General features: G+C 34.9%; 1 protein-coding gene and 1 long non-coding RNA gene across 4 annotated transcripts; both read right to left on the bottom strand.

Moving 5' to 3' along the window:
- Positions 1-374: 374 nt before the first annotated feature.
- LOC132127360 (trafficking protein particle complex subunit 13-like) lies at positions 375-14,248 on the bottom strand. Of its 3 annotated transcripts, none has more exons than XM_059539189.1 (13): positions 14,113-14,248; positions 13,265-13,333; positions 12,553-12,652; positions 11,732-11,816; positions 11,515-11,642; positions 7,221-7,293; positions 6,966-7,010; positions 6,636-6,653; positions 5,248-5,381; positions 2,477-2,675; positions 1,920-2,020; positions 1,700-1,847; positions 375-681 (listed from the first exon to the last, which is right to left on the bottom strand). In XM_059539189.1, the coding sequence occupies exons 1-13, from the start codon at positions 14,192-14,194 to the stop codon at positions 574-576; spliced, it is 1,290 nt and encodes a 429-aa protein (XP_059395172.1). In that variant the 5' UTR covers positions 14,195-14,248; the 3' UTR covers positions 375-573. The 3 variants fall into 3 exon arrangements, with proteins under 3 accessions (XP_059395172.1, XP_059395175.1, XP_059395174.1); XM_059539192.1 differs by lacking the exon at positions 14,113-14,248 and adding an exon at positions 13,947-14,022; XM_059539191.1 differs by lacking the exon at positions 6,636-6,653.
- A 3,176-nt stretch (positions 14,249-17,424) lies between these two features.
- On the bottom strand, positions 17,425-18,271 carry LOC132127420 (uncharacterized). The gene is made up of 3 exons (XR_009427525.1): positions 18,013-18,271; positions 17,861-17,897; positions 17,425-17,714 (listed from the first exon to the last, which is right to left on the bottom strand). It is a non-coding gene; the product is annotated as an uncharacterized LOC132127420 (long non-coding RNA).
- Positions 18,272-18,324: the final 53 nt, after the last annotated feature.

Genomic DNA, 18,324 nt, shown 5'->3' with positions numbered 1-18,324 from the left:
TTTTAGGGGAACTATCCCTTTAACACATTCTTTGATTATTTTTTTTATTATATATTCTGTTCGTTTTAGGAACAAGAGACATTTGTGTGTGATAATCACTATATCAGCCGCTTCACCAGTTATGTTTATTTATGCGTTTGACTTATTGGTAATAACAGCAAAATATTGCTATAATAAACATATTCTTAATCTCACCGTTTGCGATTTTCTTTTGCATGCTCCATAATCTGATATTTGCAGTCAGATGAGTGATATAAGCTTATGTAATATGCTTATAAAAAATGTTCTTGTTAAAAAAAAAAATAATAATAAAATGTTAATAAATGTGTCTTGATCTGCATCTGAAGATGTTAGTGTTATTATATCCCAGAAGAAATGTTTCAGGAAGCCTTTATAATTGTTTTAACACTTTTCTCATTTACATTTTATTTACATTGGCAGACGGTTAAAATCATGATTAATTGGGCTTAAAATAGAGATTTTAAAACAGCAAGCTTAAAGGTACAGGTGTTCTGTGAACAGATGCAGAAGAGCTGGGAGTTGGTCCACTGACACACAGTGCCACAGGGGTTTTCAGCTCTCTGGACTGGTGTATGGACACACCACACAGACCTGTGCGATGTCATCATATTCATACGTCCTCTTCAGGAAGCTGTCCGTTAGCCTCAGCCCTGATATGCTCTAAAAAACAGAAATGAGGCGAAAAAATCTAGTTTTTAAAGAGGTCATATGCTACACTTTTATGTCATTTAATTGTACCCCAGTAATGATGATTATTGCATCTAAACATAATTATTTTATTTAATTTTACATGACTGTTTCGGTAATCGTGCTACCTTTTCTCTGATCCCATTTTTTGGAACACTGTACCTTTAAGAGACTCTTTGCATGACATGACTGTTCTGATTGGCTAACCTCTTGGCATGTTATAGCAGGTGCTGTCAGTCATTTCACACACAAAGCTGCTAAATATCAAATAAGCTACTGACTATATATGTATATAATATACATAGTATGTAGTACATAATATTTAGAAAATATATTTATACATACATAACAATGTAACATAAACATAATACATAACATGGAATTCAATTAAAATGTTTTCACATTCATATAATTGCTGCATTTTTCAATATGAAAACTCATAAGCATGCTATCAGCATACATAAAACGTTATATTTTTTTTATCTTGAAACATTTAATGATATTAATATTCAATGTTTGAAATATCGCCTACAGAAATGTGTATTTAATTGATTTAATCATATTTAAAACATTAATTTTCTATACATGAGTCACTGTAGACGAGCAAAATGTATCCCCTAATTATGTTTCTCAATATTTATTTTTTATAAACTATTCTGAAAATAATGTGATGAACATCTTGCAGCGCTTTAGAAAAAATAAAAAAGTTACAGTATTGTCATTTAAGAGAAATGTGTTGATTCAGTTGAAAAAAAAAGGCATAAATAGTTCCAATTCATTACCAAAACATTACATCTACATTACTTGTTGGACTAATGAAATTCTTCTGTTGTGTGACTTTTTTAGCATTATAATTCAGTAAAATCCTATTCTGATTCAGATTTCATTTCAGCATCCTGTGGGACTGAAAAAGGATTTCTCAACTTGTAGATTTAACCTCTGCTGTACATGCATGATGAAAGCCGCCTGCTGAAGTCTGAGTTTGGCGTACCTGTAAACCCTGGACGGAGGACAGTAGTGTGAGAGGGATGGAGAGGGAGGCGCTGGGGCTGAGTTTCCCCAGCTGTCTGCCGGACACCCCACACCAGTGAACGGAGCGAGTGTTACACATCTCCAGCTCCAGATCCATGGTCCTCTCACTGACAGGGAGCAAACCAGCTCTTAACACCCACAGCTTACACATCGAACAAACAGCCAGACGCACAGCTCACCTGCAGTTTGTGATTTTACAGGTGATGTCGAAGGGCTCCTCTAGACTGACCGTGTCTGGGATCAACTCCAGAGAGAGCCTGACGTCACCATATCCAGGAGCCTACAAGAGAAGACGGGAACACATTACAAGTATCATGAGTTAGGTAATCAGATTACTTTTTCAAGTAACTAGTAATGCATTACTATTAAATATTGCAGTTTTCCAATTTATTCACTGACACCTCTCGTGCTAAAGATGGCCTGAGTCTTATTAATTTCACTTTTGGTGTGAAAGAGCCTTTACAGTTGACAAAAAAAACATAACTTTAGGGGTTTTGTTATTAAAAAACAAATATGCAAGCCCTGTTCACATGACAAAAAGTAACGTAATGCATTACTTTCCATAAAGTTATGCAATTAGTAACGCGATATTGTAATGCATTACTTTAAAAAGTCACTTTTTTGCTGCTTTGTGTGGAAAGGACTGATGAAATAATTAATCTGATTAAATAAGTTGAACTCTTGCAAGTCTTTATTATGATTTATTTTTTTTAAATCCATGCTAAATCCAGTGCACCATTCTCTGGAGCTGGCTGGTCTGTAGACGTCCTCTCTCCCCAAGGTTGGTTTTCCACACGATGTCTAGTTTGCCAATCACCGTCACCCCCTTGATGACCCCGGCCTTCTCCGCAAACTCTGGCTTGGGCTTCAGACAGTACAAATACTGCCTTGTGTCCAGCGGCTGCAGATACGACATCCTCCCAAACGTGGACTCGCTGTAGAGACAGAAGAAGAAGTTGCACATGAGTCTAACCCCAACAAGTGTGTGGCCGCTCCGTGTACAGCTGCGGTCACATTTAACACTGTTCAGTGAATATTTGTGGGCAGAATCAAGTCAATAGGAAAATCGTTCTGTTGTGTCCATCAGTATATCAGATACTGCAAACTGGTTTTTGTTATCATATGAATTTTTCATCATAATCATAAACACTGATTTGTAGAGCAAATTGTTTTACTATTTACAAGACTTTGACATTCAGAAAGCAATAGTTTACTTCTACAACAATTATCTGATGCAATTACAATAGATGTCAGTGCATTACTGTAAACATGATTTTTGTTCATTTTTACAATCTGAGGGACAAGTCAGCATTATTTTCTGTGGCAATGGACATGTCACAAATTTAATGTCACATGAACTGTATTCAACCCAAAACATTCCTTTATTTAACTACACTACTGTTCAAAAGTTTGGAGTTAGTATATTAAAAAAAAAAAAATTCAAAATAAATTTCTAATATGCTCACCGAGGCTGCATTTATCAAGGCTGATTAAAAATACAGTAAAACTGTATATGACAGATTATTCATTTAAAATTTCTATTGTAATATATACACAGGTGCTGGTCATATAATTAGAATATCATCAAAAAGTTTATTTCACCAATTCCATTCAAAAAGTGAAACTTATTATATTCATTCATTACACACAGACTGATATATTTGAAATGTTAATTTCTTTTAATTTTGATTATAACTGACAACTAAGGAAAATCCCAAATTCAGTATCTCAGAAAATTAGAATATTGTGAAAAGGTTCAATATTGAAGACACCTGGTGCCACACTCTAATCAGCTAATTAACTCAAAACACCTGCAAACGCCTTTAAATGGTCTCTCAGTCTAGTTCTGTAGGCTACATAATAATGGTGAAAGACTGCTGACTTGACAGTTGTCCAAAAGACGACCATTGACACCTTGCACAAGGAGAGCAAGACACAAAAGGTCACTGCAAAAGAGGCTGGCTGTTCACAGAGCTCTGTGTCCAAGCACATTAATAGAGAGGCGAAGGGAAGGAAAAGATGTGGTAGAAAAGAGTGTACAAGCAATAGGGATAACCGCACCCTGGAGAGGATTGTGAAACAAAACCCATTCAAAAATGTGGGGGAGATTTCACAAAGAGTGGACTGCAGCTGGAGTCAGTGCTTCAAGAACCACTACGCACAGACGTATGCAAGACATGGGTTTCAGCTGTCACCATCCTTGTGTCAAGCCACTCTTGAACAACAGACAGCGTCAGAAGCGTCTCGCTTCAAAAGGGACTGGACTGCTGCTGAGTGGTACAAAGTTATGTTCTCTGATGAAAGTAAATTTAGCATTTCCTTTGTAAATCAGGGTGCCAGAGTCTGGAGGTTGAGAGGTACACAATCCACGTTGCTTGAGGTCCAGTGTAAAGTTTCCACAGTCAGTGGTTTGGGGTGCCATGTCATCTGCTGGTGTTGGTCCACTGTGTTTTCTGAGGTCCAAGGTCAACGCAGCCGTATACCAGGAAGTTTTAGAGCACTTCATGCTTCCTGCTGCTGACCAACTTTATGGAGTTTTTTACCAGTAGCTGATTTAAGGACCATGGCATCCCTGTTATTAATTGGCCAGCAAACACGCCTGACCTTAACCCCAATAGAAAATCTATGGGGTATTGTGAAGAGGAAGATGCGATATGCCAGACCCAGCAATGCAGAAGAGCTAAAGGCCACTATCAGAGCAACCTGGGCTCTCATAACACCTGAGCAGTGCCACAGACTGATCGACTCCATGCCAAGCCGCATTGCTGCGGTAATTCAGGCAAAAGGAGCCTCAACTAAGTATTGAGTGCTGTACATGCTCATACTTTTCATGTGCATACTTTTCAGTTGGCCAAGATTTAAAAAAAATCCTTTCTTTGTATTGTTCTTAAGTAATATTCTAATTTTCTGAGACACTGAATTTGGGATTTTCCTTAGTTGTCAGTTATAATCATCAAAATTAAAAGAAATAAACATTTGAAATATGTCAGTCTGTCTGTAATGAATGAATATAATATACATGTTTCCCTTTTTGAAAGGAATTAGTGAAATAAATCAACTTTTTGATGATATTCTAATTATATGATCAGCACCTGTAAATATATATATATATATATATATATATATATATATATATATATATATATATCAAAAAGTTGATTTACACATTTTAAATATGTTAAAACGTAATTTATTCCTGTGATCAAAGCTGAATTTTCAGCATTTTTCAGTGTCACATGATCTTCAGCAATCTTTGTAATATTCTGATTTACTGCTCAAGAAACATTTCTGGTGCTGCTTTAGATTTTTCTGGAAACATTTATACCTTTTTTTCTGGATTTTTTTAATGGAAAGTGAGTTAAAAAAAGAACAGCATTTATTTGAAACAGAAATATTTTGAAACATTTGTAACAAATGTCTCCTTACTGAAGAAGAAAAATCAATCCCCAACTTCTGAACAGTCACATATCACAAATATATATGGACCCAATCATTTGTAAATGTTACCTGTCAATGCCAGCAGACACATTGTTGAGCTCAGTCACGTTGTACATCATAGAAGGCTCCAGAGAGACTTTCTCCATGAACATTGGGGATGTAGTGATGTTCTGGATCTGCGCCTCTAGAAACACCTCATCCGTCTGGAGGGTCAAAGGTCAAAAGCATCAAATCAGACCGCTGCTGAGATCCAATCATTTATTCAGCCCTGGTAAGATTTCATGCAGTACTGTATGTACACAATATCCTGGAGAGATACTTTACTTGAAGGGCTCCACATAAAGACTTCATGCAAATTAATAATTAATTTACCATTAACTACAAGCATGTGTTCATACAGTGATTTCAGATCTGAGTGTGGCTGAAGTTGAGTCATTATCATGTAATAGTCTTTGAATGAGGCCCGTCAAATCAAGCTCTTCACACAAGCTCAAGTGATATTTGGGGAATTTTTGCAGAGAGCCAAATAAAGCAGCTGTTTGCCCAGTTGATCTCCAGATGGTAGATTAGTAATATTTTGAGCATCACAAGTAGAGGTTAGTTCATGCCTGTGGATCAACAGCACCTTTTGACAGAAGTATTGTTATTGTTACAGTATGAAGCAAAGATCCCACGCCAAAGCTTGATTCATTCAATAATAATAAAAAACAACAACAATTTTGAAAGTCTGCATTTGCAATTAGATTATAACACGTCACAGCATCTCTTTAAACTCTTTACTTCATTACAGTTGATTCTAATGAAATATACAGTAAGAGAGTGTACAATCTGTCAAATCAATAAAAAAAACAAAAATAGAGAACTACGAAAACAAAAGAGTGCACATGTTTTCTCCAGAGTCAGACATGTATGATTGATTTAGTGAGCGCTGAAGCAAAAGCATTGAGAGGAAACAAGGAAAACAGAAGGAAAATATTCCTCGAGACTCGGAGATTATCAGCATTATTTGGACAACTCTTTTTTTTTCCACAAAAATAACATTTCTAAATTATCACATCTCAAGAATGGTTTGAACTGAGAAAATGTGGTGTAAAAATAAATTACAGTCTGTCTATTCCTCCTTTTTAAACAACTTAATTTTGACTTGGGCTCTCGGGCTAATGGTTATTATTAATATTAATGAAACATTTATAGCCTTTTTTAGGTTACTGTTATAGGTAGTGTACCCTTTCCAAATGTTAACAAAATAACATTTTATCCAATAAAAGTTATGGCAATAATGGCAAATGCAAAAAACACACATGTTTAACTAATGGGATAATAATACATGACTTATTGACTACTGAAATACTTTTCTCATGTTTTCTTCTTGCTTGTTTCAACATACTTTAAAGAGAAGGAAAGAAAGGTTACGCTGAAAGAAAGAAAAAAGTTGCAATGAGAAGGGAAACAATTACCACTGAACTGAGGTCACTCTAATGGAGGAATAAAACACAGAAATAAACATTAGAGAAGTGGAGGTTACATGCACCAGAAAATGACTACATGTCAGTTTTCTTTTCGAGACCGTGTAAATGTGAACAAAACAACTAATTATGAATGAAACACACACTACTAAAAAAAGAGATATCAAATAAGAATGGGTTCTTAAAAAGCATAGCCTCACTATAAATTATTTCATAAGCAGCGAGGCAGTGCAAAAAACAAAAAAGGAGGTTAAACAGTATGATTCTTTAAATAATTCTTGAAATGTTATAAACGCACATATGAATGTAAACTAAACTTACCTCAGCATTGTAGAATTTGGTTTTTACATCTAGAGGCTTGAGAACCTGGTTCAAAATAGAGTTGAAATAGTTTGATTGCACCTCAGCAGAATCCATGACACATTCAGTGTAACACACAACACTCTGCAGACATTCTTCTGATGTACCGAGCAGCACAACATCTCATGCTTTAGTGTAAATGAAAAGGGAGTGATGCGTGGAGCCGGCGTCCAATCACAGCGCAGAATGACTGAGCGGAGGAGGAAATAAACTCACCTGAAACTTGAAGAACTTCCTGAAGTAGAGCTTCTCTCCGGTCTGAGTGGTGTAACTGACGGCACAGACCAAGCTGGAGTCAGATGAGAAACATGGTGAGGACAACAGCATTTCCTACATGCATCTTAAAATGGTTTTGGTAGCAACATAATCGTCGCTGCATGTAACAGCATTTGCAATGCATTTGGTTTCAGTAACATCCCATAATTCTAATCTTAAAGTAGTTATAGGTATGGAAGCCCGTTTCTGCTACTGAATTAAAACATATTAAAAAAGGTTATTGCGATATCGCAATTCCGACTTATGTAAAGTCCATTGTGAGGGGAAGAAATAGAATTGAGAGCTTACATCTCACAATTCTGAATTAACTTGCAATTGTGTGTTATAAAGTCAGAACTGTGAGAAACACCCTTCTAATTCTGATAGAATCACTCAATTACATAATATCTCTCGTTTCTGACTTTATTTCGCAGAATTGCAGGATTAAACCATGCAATTCTGAGAATTAAAGTCAGAATTGAGAGATACAATTTTTTTATTTATTTTTTTATTCAGTGGTGGAAACATATAAAGGTAAATCAGTAGCAAAACTCGAGAGGTTGAAGATCTGAATGTGAGAACTTGTCATATTAATATTTGTATTTGTAAGTTAAAATTTACACTCACAGCACTGATGTGAAAAGTTGAATCTTTCAATTTGCACACACAGACAATGATCAAAACACCCGTGTTTTGAATTGGAAGTTGTAGATTAATAGTCACAAATGTGTAGAATGACATTCACACAAAGAAAATGACATACACACATGTTTACGACATATTTACTTTTGCAGTTTTACTTCAGTTTCGCTGCACAACGTCAAGTCGGCACTTACAACCTCTCAGATCTGGAAGTACAAGTTCAAATCCTAGCGCTCTGACTTTTGCTACTCTTTTTGCGGTATTCTGTTGCAAAACTCACTTGTGCACTTGTATATGCAGATGTGAGAGAGCAGAGCTGGGGGCGGGGCTTTGGTGCGAATGAAGACATTTTATTGGTCGATGCCCGACCAATGAACAACGTCAATTCTTTTCACTGAATATCCTTAACTTTGACAGGATTTTAAGACACTGCATTCATTTTGCCATTCAGGTATTATCTAGTAGACAAATAATGCAACATATTTTATATGTATATCCCACTGCATATCACTCTACCAGAGTTGCAATATAATGCTGTTTTTATTATTTTTATGTTTTGTAAAAATAATTTTAACTTCTTCATTGGGTTAAATTCCTAATTTGCTTGTCAGTAATGAACCTTTTTAAATGCAACATTATTATTATTATTTTTTAATAAAAATCGAGTGTTTAATAATGTCTAAATGTACATTAAACAGCAAAACCTAAAAAATAAGCACTTATGACCAGAAATACTGTTTTGAGCAACTAGTAGAGCTAAATACATGTATTTATTAAACATCAACAAGGCCATCTAGTGTTTAAGCAATGGAATTGCATATGAATATTATCTTTCTGGCCACCAAATGCCTCTAATTTAAAGCGTGCCTCTTTGCACTGGAATTTAAACCTAAATACTACAGTTATTGTAGTATAACTAATAACCATATTAGAAAATGTTATATTTCAAATGGTCATTCATGGATCATAATTATTGCGCATATTATTTAGTACCATGATCTCTTCAAATTAACTAAACAGGACTGAGTTAACGTAGTACAGTTATTTTATTGGTTAAAAGTTACACTTAATTAGAGTTGTGACGTTCGCGAACGAACCGATTCTTTTGAACGGCTCATAAACATGAACGATGGGAGCCGAGTCGCGGCTGGAGGGGAGCCGTTCTTTCTGTCGTTCTTTTTTCCTATGCGTGTTTCACACAGATGCACACAAATGAGCTCCTCCGCGAGACAGAACAGTTATAGGGGGAGGGGCGCACCCAGCGCAGGCAAACCCTTTATAGCGTGATGATATTAGTTATTAGTTGTGCACGCATCCTTCACGTGAGTAGGACTCCAGTGGAAAAAAAACCCTGCGCGCCTCTGTCATTGTCAGCTGTCACAGACATTCATTGCAGCCCACTTTGTTATTGTTCATTGACTTGAAGGGGCTGATGTCCTATTTGCAAAGTTTACAGTAGTATGTAGACATTTCCATTTTATTTATTAGAATTTTATCTACTTTATCTCCCAGTGATTATTTCCAGGATAAACTGAGATGCCCCCAAGCTGGCTTCTTAAAACTGACTAAATATTTAAAAAGAGCCGTTCTTTTGAACGGCTCTTTGAAAGGAACGGATCGCGAAGATCCGGATCCCCTCAAAGAGCCATAAATCCCATCACTACACTTAATTGTTTAGTCACATTTAACTGCCAAGGAGGAGCAAGAGAACATAATGCTGTTCCATTTTCCAGTATAAAATGCTATTGTAAGGCATAGTCATTGGTCAACGCAGTTATCCATGCATAATCAATGCACTTTATGTGTTACAAATTACTAGAAATCGCTGCATATATAACGAAACTGCTGTCTGTCCCAATTAATACATTTCAAGCATATTGATAAAACGTTTAGATTAGTACTATTGATAGCTCCATGAACCACGTGACCGCGTGGCGGTGAGATCAAAGCATGCTCTGGTAAAGCGAGTTTACTCTGCAATACGCAGTGGGATATACATATAAAATATGTTGCATTATTTGTCTACTAGATAATACCTGAATGGCAAAATGAATGCAGTGTCTTAAAATCATGTCAAAGCTAAGGATATTCAGTGAAAAGAATTGACGTTGTTCATTGGTCGGGCATCAACCAATAAAATGTCTTCATTCGCACCAAAGCCCCGCCCCCAGCTCTGCTCTCTCACATCTGCATATACAAGTGCACAAGTGAGTTTTGCAACAGAATACCGCAAAAAGAGTAGCAAAAGTCAGAGCGCTAGGATTTGAACTTGTACTTCCAGATCTGAGAGGTTGTAAGTGCCGACTTGTGCAGAGAAACTGAAGTAAAGTGCAAAAGTAAATATGTCGTAAACTTGTATGTCATTTTCTTTGTGTGAATGTCATTCTACACATTTGTGACTATTAATCTACAACTTCCAATTCAAAACACGGGTGTTTTGATCATTGTCTGTGTGTGCAAATTGAAAGATTCAGCTTTTCACATCAGTGCTGTGAGTGTAAATTTTAACTTACAAATACAAATATTAATATGACACGTTCTCACATTCAGATCTTCAACCTCTCGAGTTTAGCTACTGATTTTCCTCCATAGAAACAGGCTTCCACTGAGATATAAAGCCAAAATATGATTTTTCCCATGTATCCAACTGACTGGTTTGTGAAAACGGGATTTGGTTAGATCTGAGTGTATATTATTTATTATATTATATTATTTATTACAATGTACAAAATTCTTTCATATCTTTATTTTTGTATTTAATTTTAGTTTACATTTTAATCATTTTATTAAGTGCTTTTGACATTTTTATTAGCTTTTAATATTTCTGTTTGCTTTTAACTGTATTTTTTATTACAATTTTAGTTAATTAGTACTTTAAGCTTATTTGCTTCAGTTAGTTTTTCAGTCAGGTTTTTTTTTACATTTATCTAATATTTATTTTTTATTTTATTTCAACTCTACATAACTTACTAAAAAATTACAATTATTTTAGTGAACAATAACTGTATTTAATTTAGTCAATTTAGTCAACACTAGATTCACAAACTATCATTATTTGATTAGAAACCTTTATTATATTAATATTAGTGCAGTCAAATGATTAATCGTAATTAATCGCATTCAAAATAAAAGTTTGTTTACATAATATGTGTGTGTACTGTGTATATTTATTATGTATATATAAACACACACACATGCAGTATACATTTCAAAACTATTTACATTTATATATTTAGTCATATAATTTATATTATATATAAAAATATTTTAAACAAACAACTTATTTTTCTTAAATATATACATGCATGTGTGTACACCTATTTATATATACATAATAAATATACACAGTAAACACAAATATATTATGTAAACAAAAACGTTTATTTTGGATGCGATTAATCGCAATTAATCGTTTGACAGCACTAATTAATAGAACCCATTTTATTTCAGTTTTATCTAAAATACAAAAAATTATTTTTAATACTTTGTTTTCGTTAACAATAACAACACTGGATTTAAAAACTGTCATAAGCTTTATTATATGAATGCGATCCTGAATTACATTACTAAGAACTAAAGGCTTTGAGTGTTTAGAGCATCAGGAGTTACGTACATGTGTGTCCCGATCTCCTTGACCTCGTGGTGGATGACATCATCAATGCAGCACTCGGGCTTGAGCTCTGAAACAGCAGAGTTTGAAGCAGATAGATTTAACCTCTGGGAGCTCGTCTGCAGGTCCGCCTGAGAGAGGAGAGAGGAGAGAATCATGGGAGATCAAAACAGCTGCCACAGCTGCTGGAGATACTCGAGCACTTCCCACAAGCCGGTACCTTCACAAGAATATCTTTGACCACTTGATTGCTGTCGTTGTGCACGCTGATGTAACTGGAGAAGGTCTCGCCAAGGAAAATATTTCTGTACAGGAAATAGTGAGAAAAAACGGGCATGTGGCACTTTCCACGAATAGCACACAGAATGTGAGGTGTGTAACACCAAGGTCAGCTGAAATACTAGATGAGCTGATTATTTCTATTCTGTTCGTGGGATTTGTAAACTGCAGTCTATACACTTCATTTCTGTTATTTTACCATTTTTGGTAACACTTTGCAATACGGTTCTATTTTTTTTTTTTTGACATTAGCAATAAATAACTTACAAAAAAATACTTCTAAAGCATTATTTAAAACTTAATTCAATGTCTATCAAATAAAATTCAATTTCATGGACTTAAAAGTTGAACTGAATAAACGAAATATTATTTTATTTTTAGCAAAGATTAATAAATACTTTAACAAATATATTGCAGCATTATTTATTTACCTTATTTTGCTAGGAAATTGCTAATTTTCTGATTTGGGATGGAGAATACAAACATTTGATGTGTTTTAAACTAGATTATAATGATTATTAGATTATAGTTAATCAAACAAATCTAATAGTTCTAATTATCAATAATATAATTTTAGAGGCAAAAAAAAATATTTTGCCATTATATATTTTATATATGCCATTATCTATATCTAAATATTTTACAAGTTCAAGCAATACTAAAGTGTACCCCGTTTGTGGAAAGCGCCATGTACTCATAAACAAATCAACAATTGAGAGACTTTTCAGTTCTCAATATGCATATAAACTGATTTTACATCACCCAAAGTTCTGTGGCAGCGTGAGCATCTCCCCGAGGATCAGTGTTTCTGCCCCCTTCACGGTCGATGGGTCGTCTTTCATGAGTCGTACAAACAAATCACCTGCAGACATATGATATACTGAGCTTTAAAACCTCCTCTGAGATTTAGATCCTTCTAGACATCTACATCAACAGATCGTTTTATCAAGGTCATATCCATGCATGAGCAGCCATTTTTGACAGGCCATGATTTGCCACAATGCATAAATCTCCAGATGTATAACATCTCCTGTATGACAAATATAACATCAACATGAATAAATCATCAAATTCTGAGCAATTACCGAGCAAACTGATTGCAAGCAGTGTGTATGCATTACACTCTCATTCGTGCTGATTTACAGGGGAACATATTTCAGCCCTTTTATATATAGAAGTGCTGCTCTGAACTGTCACAGTGACATGCGGCTCTGGAGCACGGCTGAGAGAGATCACCTTTCACCTGCAGAAGGAAAACAAACACTGCAAACCCCTGATCTATCGTACTATATTCAATAAAGTTGAATTTCAGCCCTTCATAGTGAACAGTTTGGGGACCTCTGGTTTTAATATGAATTCGACAATGAATTTTTGACCAATGACTCTGTATTTGATTTCACAAAATCTGTGTTTTCTTCAAATGTCTCTTGATTAGTAATAAGATCAAGTTAATGTATGCATCATTGGACTGTACCTGGAAGATCTCGGTCCTCACACGTCACTGGCATGTTTGTAAACAGTGTGGGTTTGGTCAGACGCATCACTGGAGAGAGAAACATAAGAGACTCTTAATATGACATATTCAATGATGATAAGTTGTAAATGCTCAGTTGATGCAAGGACCAGCAAAGCAATAAACGGGTATTTTCAGTATAATGAGAATATGTATTTAAATGTCAGGAGAACTAAGATTGATTGCACTCTGTAATAATAATAAGTTCATGTAACTTGTATGTAGCTAAATGTAATAGAGTAATGACAATCACCCATATATAATACTCTATAATCAATCTGATGTTGATGTATAAGTATACCAAAATAATAACCATGATATAATTATTAAGTGTTCTTCATTCATTTGGGCAGTCTGAAAATGATGAGATAACAGAAGGCTGTAGAACAGATTCAGGGTTATTTGAGATTCAACCCAGAAGAGATTATGAAGATGAACCTCGGTAAACATGACTTCGAAGTGCTTCGTTACGATCTAATTCAATCCTCGACTCAATAAACGACAGAAATCTGTCTGTCACTTGTGTACTTCAGGACAACTAAATGAAAAACTTACTAGACGCACATTAACAGATACGATCTAAGAGACGGACTCTGAAAAACAATTAGAAACACTATAGTAAATACTATAGTAAACACTGTACCGTGGCTCAAACGGTAGGTTTGTTTGAGAAAGAGTCTCTTCTCAGCAGAAATGATTAGCATTAGCAGTTAGCAGGCATGATCACAGCTACAGTGATATTTCAGTGATATTAATGAGCGAGCTGCTCTTTCGGTACTCTAGTGAGAAAAGGGAAACCCTCGCAGTACCTTTTAATGCGAGTAGATGTTCTTGTTTTGCTTGGCTGACATCCATCTTGTCTGCTGCACTGGACTGACCTTTGACCTGCATATCACCTGCTCACGGCGAGCACAGAGGGACAAACCGCGTTTCTGTGACACGCAGCTGTCAGTAAACACAACAAAACTCCTGACGTTAATGGGTTACATAATGACAAACATATTCCATTTAAAGTAAATAAATTCGATAAAATCACATTTAAAGGCAAAATGAATGCATCAGAGAGATCTTAACAGACTCGACTGTATAATATATATTAATTATTATTAATAATGAAGATAATTGATTATTGATTTTGGGGCCTATTTTGAGATGTATTTTCGGCCCAGTGATCTCTGAATATAGATGTAGATTCTTAGAGTATAATGTAGAATTTTGTAAATGTTCTTCAACACTTCAATTCAAAACTTCACGTTTAAGTGCACACTTACAGTGTATTTCCTCTTTCTCTGGTTCTGATCCATTGTATAACAGTTTGGTGCTAAAGGCTGTGTTTCCCCAAACTGAGTTTCAAACGCTGTCATTAAACCACACAATGTGACACTTAAAAATCCCCTACACTGGGGTCTGATCATTGAAAAGTAGGGTGAAAAACTTTAGAAAAATGTGTTTATATTTAGTGTGTATGTGTTTTAATCTTTAATCTGCAACTAATAATATATCAAGTAATATATATATCAATATATAAACAGTCAACAAAAATCAATTATTTCACAACTAGTACTTTTGATTTGTGTCTCAAAAAGAAAAGAAGGAAGAGCCAAGGTTAGACTTGTTGAACGTGTTTGGTGTCAAAGTTTAAGAACCTGTCGCGTTTTTTTCTTTTTTCTTCTCATTAAAAAGTTTATAGAATGAACTAATGTCTTTTTTCACTCGACTTAAGATCATAATGCTTCTGGGAAATGGCGGTCTGGCCAATTAATAAGTTAATGTTTGGATATTTTTGACAACAAAATCAAGTTAATGAAAGACCAACCTGTGTCAAGTTGAAGTTTCAATTTATAAAAATTGAAATATTCTCTGAAACTGCCCTTAAATTCAATTGAAAATAAATTCAATTCAATCAAAAAGCTGAATCTTAGGACGTTCCAGTTAAGCCCAAACAGGGTTTCCCCAGTAGTGTGCGCTTATGCAATGTAATCAATGACGTACATCCGAGTAAACAACATTGAGAGAAGTTTGTGAAGGGCATAAAAAAACTGACTGGAACCATTGATCTATATATAATGTTCTTTATCATAGATCAGTGACTGGAACGCAGCCTATAATGTCATCGCAGATCGTGTTTAATTTATTCTCACACAAACTCAAACACACAAACAACAAACTCTATAATATATTTAAAAAAAAATGTATATTTATAACATCACATACCTAGACAGATTGTTAAAGCTAAGACTTTGAAATATATCCCTGGCCATTTGCATGCATGCACAATAATAATAATAATAAACTTTATTTTCTATAGCACCTTTAAGAGTTACATCTTGGCTTTACCAAGACATACAGAGAAAATACATTGAGATTGACAATCAGAGAAACATATCACATATATGCTAACCGGAAAAAATACGTTTTAAGAGATTTAAAAATACTAAGGGATTCAGCCTGTCTAATATCAGTAGGAAGAGAGTTCCAGAGTTTAGGTGTCACAGAAGAGAAGGCCCGGTCACCCATAGAGTGTAAACGAGTTACAGGAATAGTTAAAAAGCCAGAATCCAATGAGCGCAGATTACGCCTTGGGGTGTAGACAGTTAAAAGTTCAGTCAGATATTCTGGAGCTAAACCATGCAGGGCCTTGTAGGTAAACATAAGAATTTTAAAATCAACGCAAACCTGACCGGAAGCCAGTGCAAGGACTCCAAGACTGGAGAGATGTGCTCACTTGTCCTGGAACTTGTCAGGATTCTGGCAGCTGCATTTTGAACATACTGCAATTTGTTTAGAGTAGATTTTGGGACCCCCAAAAGCAAAGCATTACAGTAGTCAATTCGTGAAAAGAGAAACGTATTGATCAGTTTTTCAGCCACAGAAAAAGATAACATGGGACGCAGTCTTGCAATGTTTCTTAAGGTGAAAAAACGATACTTTAAACGTGTTCTGAACATGAGGATCAAAAGTTAAGTTTGAATCAAATATCACCCCCAGATTTTTTTATTTGCTTGAAACCCCATAATAGACCCATCCATCTTTAAGTTTAAAATACTAGCTTTACGTATTTGATGGGGTGAACCAATCAGCATAACCTCAGTCTTGTCACTGTTGAGACAAATACAATTTTGAGACATCCATTTTTACCTCCAATATGCAATGTTCAAGAAAGGCAACAGCCGAATTATCACCAGGTTTTGAGTGAATATAATCTGAGTGTCATCTGCGTAAAAATGAAACTTAAGACCAAGGGATCTTAGAAATAGCCCAAGGGGAAAAATGTACATACTAAAAAAGTAAGGGACTCAAAACTGAACCCTGTGGAACACCAAACTGCACTGAGCCAATATTGGACCTGCAACCACCCAGGGACACAAACTGCCTACGATCTGATAGATAAGATCTGAACCAATTTAAAGCAGTGTCAGTAACACCAAAAACTTTTTCCAATCGAGAGTGTAAAAGAGAATGGTCTACAGTGTCAAAAGATGCGCTGAGATCGAGTAAAATCAGGATTGACAGAGAGCCAATAGGCGGCCTGAATATATGCTCTCAAAATATTATATCCTAACTTTAATCTCGTAGCCTACTAATTAATTCTCATAATTTTGACTTTATTCTCAAAACATTTTGACTTTATTCAAGGAACATTTCGACTTCATTCTTGGAATATTTCGACTTTGTTATCAAACTATTTCGACTTTATTCTCATAATTTTGAATTTATTCTCATAGTACTTTGACATTATTCTCATAATATACAATTTCAATCTCGTAATTTTAGAATTTTGTTTTTTAACATGGCACTAAAACACCGTCATAGTATAGGCCTACATCGCAGATGTCAAGGTGAGTCTTTTCACAGGAAGAGCAAATTATGACATTTTGAGTAAAGTTTAATAAATCAAAATAATAAAAAATACTAGGCTAGTAAAAAAACACAAAAAACTTGAGCAATAATAATAATACAAAAATTCAGCAACATGCAATAAGAAAATTATATAGATTTTTTAATGCAGATTTTAAACTGAACCAATCAGTGTTGAAAGAAAAAGTAGAAAAAAGATCTGCAGCTTATTGTAATTATTATAATTATTGTAGAAATTATTTCTACAATAATTATAATAATTATTGTAGAAATATAAATGTTTGGATACACTGACAGATAAGCATTTCAATTGGTATAATATCTCTCATATCACTTTCAAACCACTCATTTCATCTATGTTTATCGATCACTTTATCTGAACTCGGTTGCTTCTGTATCCATGCTGCTGATTCCAGTTCTTCTTGTCATGGCTTTGACTTCCACAGATATTCACGAACTTTGTCCACGAAGAACATCACTGGGGCTTCTAAAGAGATCAGCAGACTGCTGACTATTACATTCGCAAAATTGACTTCGCAACCCCTTGAGCTTCCTTGATCAAACATTGAAAAAATACATTAATTATATAAAGTAATTCTAAACGTATATAAATTAATTATATCTATCTATAATCAGGTTTTCAATGAGAGATGATTCACTACTACAGTAATTAAGGTTAATTCTCTTCTTATTTCCTACCGGCTTCCATTTTAGTCTGCTCAAGGTTGAAATTATTCTGTAATGACAAACATGACAAATTATGAATATTTAGTTTTTCCCCGAAGTCTAAATATAATCCATATTATTCATAACTAAACATTAGGCCAACTGTTTCCACAAATGCAACTTACCTCAGGAGTATCTTTTTATTTACTTGTTTCTTTTCTGTTGGTAAGCTTCTCCACTCTTGTGATGCTGGTCGATTGACTAAATCCGAGTGCTGATTTACTTTCTCTTTCTCTTTCTCTAATGTGCTGACTGGTTTATAGGGTGTTTTTAAGTGCAACAGTCACTGTTTCAGAAATGAGGATCAAAATGCAGAAAAATAAAATAAGGCAGCAAAGGTGAATCCAGGGAACAGGGAAAACAAAACAAAGGGCAAAGTTTTGCAGTGTGTGTGTGTGTGTGAGAGAGAGAGACAGTAGTGTCTCTCACAGTGGAGT

The sequence above is a fragment of the Carassius carassius genome, chromosome 45, assembly GCF_963082965.1.
Source record: "Carassius carassius chromosome 45, fCarCar2.1, whole genome shotgun sequence".
Lineage (NCBI taxonomy): Eukaryota > Metazoa > Chordata > Actinopteri > Cypriniformes > Cyprinidae > Carassius > Carassius carassius.
This window is presented reverse-complemented; position numbering and strand designations above follow the sequence as displayed.

Excerpts from the sequence above, each read along its gene's own strand:
- LOC132127360 (XM_059539189.1), bottom strand. The coding sequence starts at position 14,194 with ATGCAGGTCAAAGGTCAGTCCAGTGCAGCAGACAAGATGGATGTCAGC. Across the intron at positions 13,334-14,112 it reads ACATCTACTCGCATTAAAAG|TGATGCGTCTGACCAAACCC; the intron begins GTACTGCGAGGG and ends TTCTCTCTCCAG. Across the intron at positions 7,011-7,220 it reads GGAAGTTCTTCAAGTTTCAG|GTTCTCAAGCCTCTAGATGT; the intron begins GTGAGTTTATTT and ends ATTTTGAACCAG.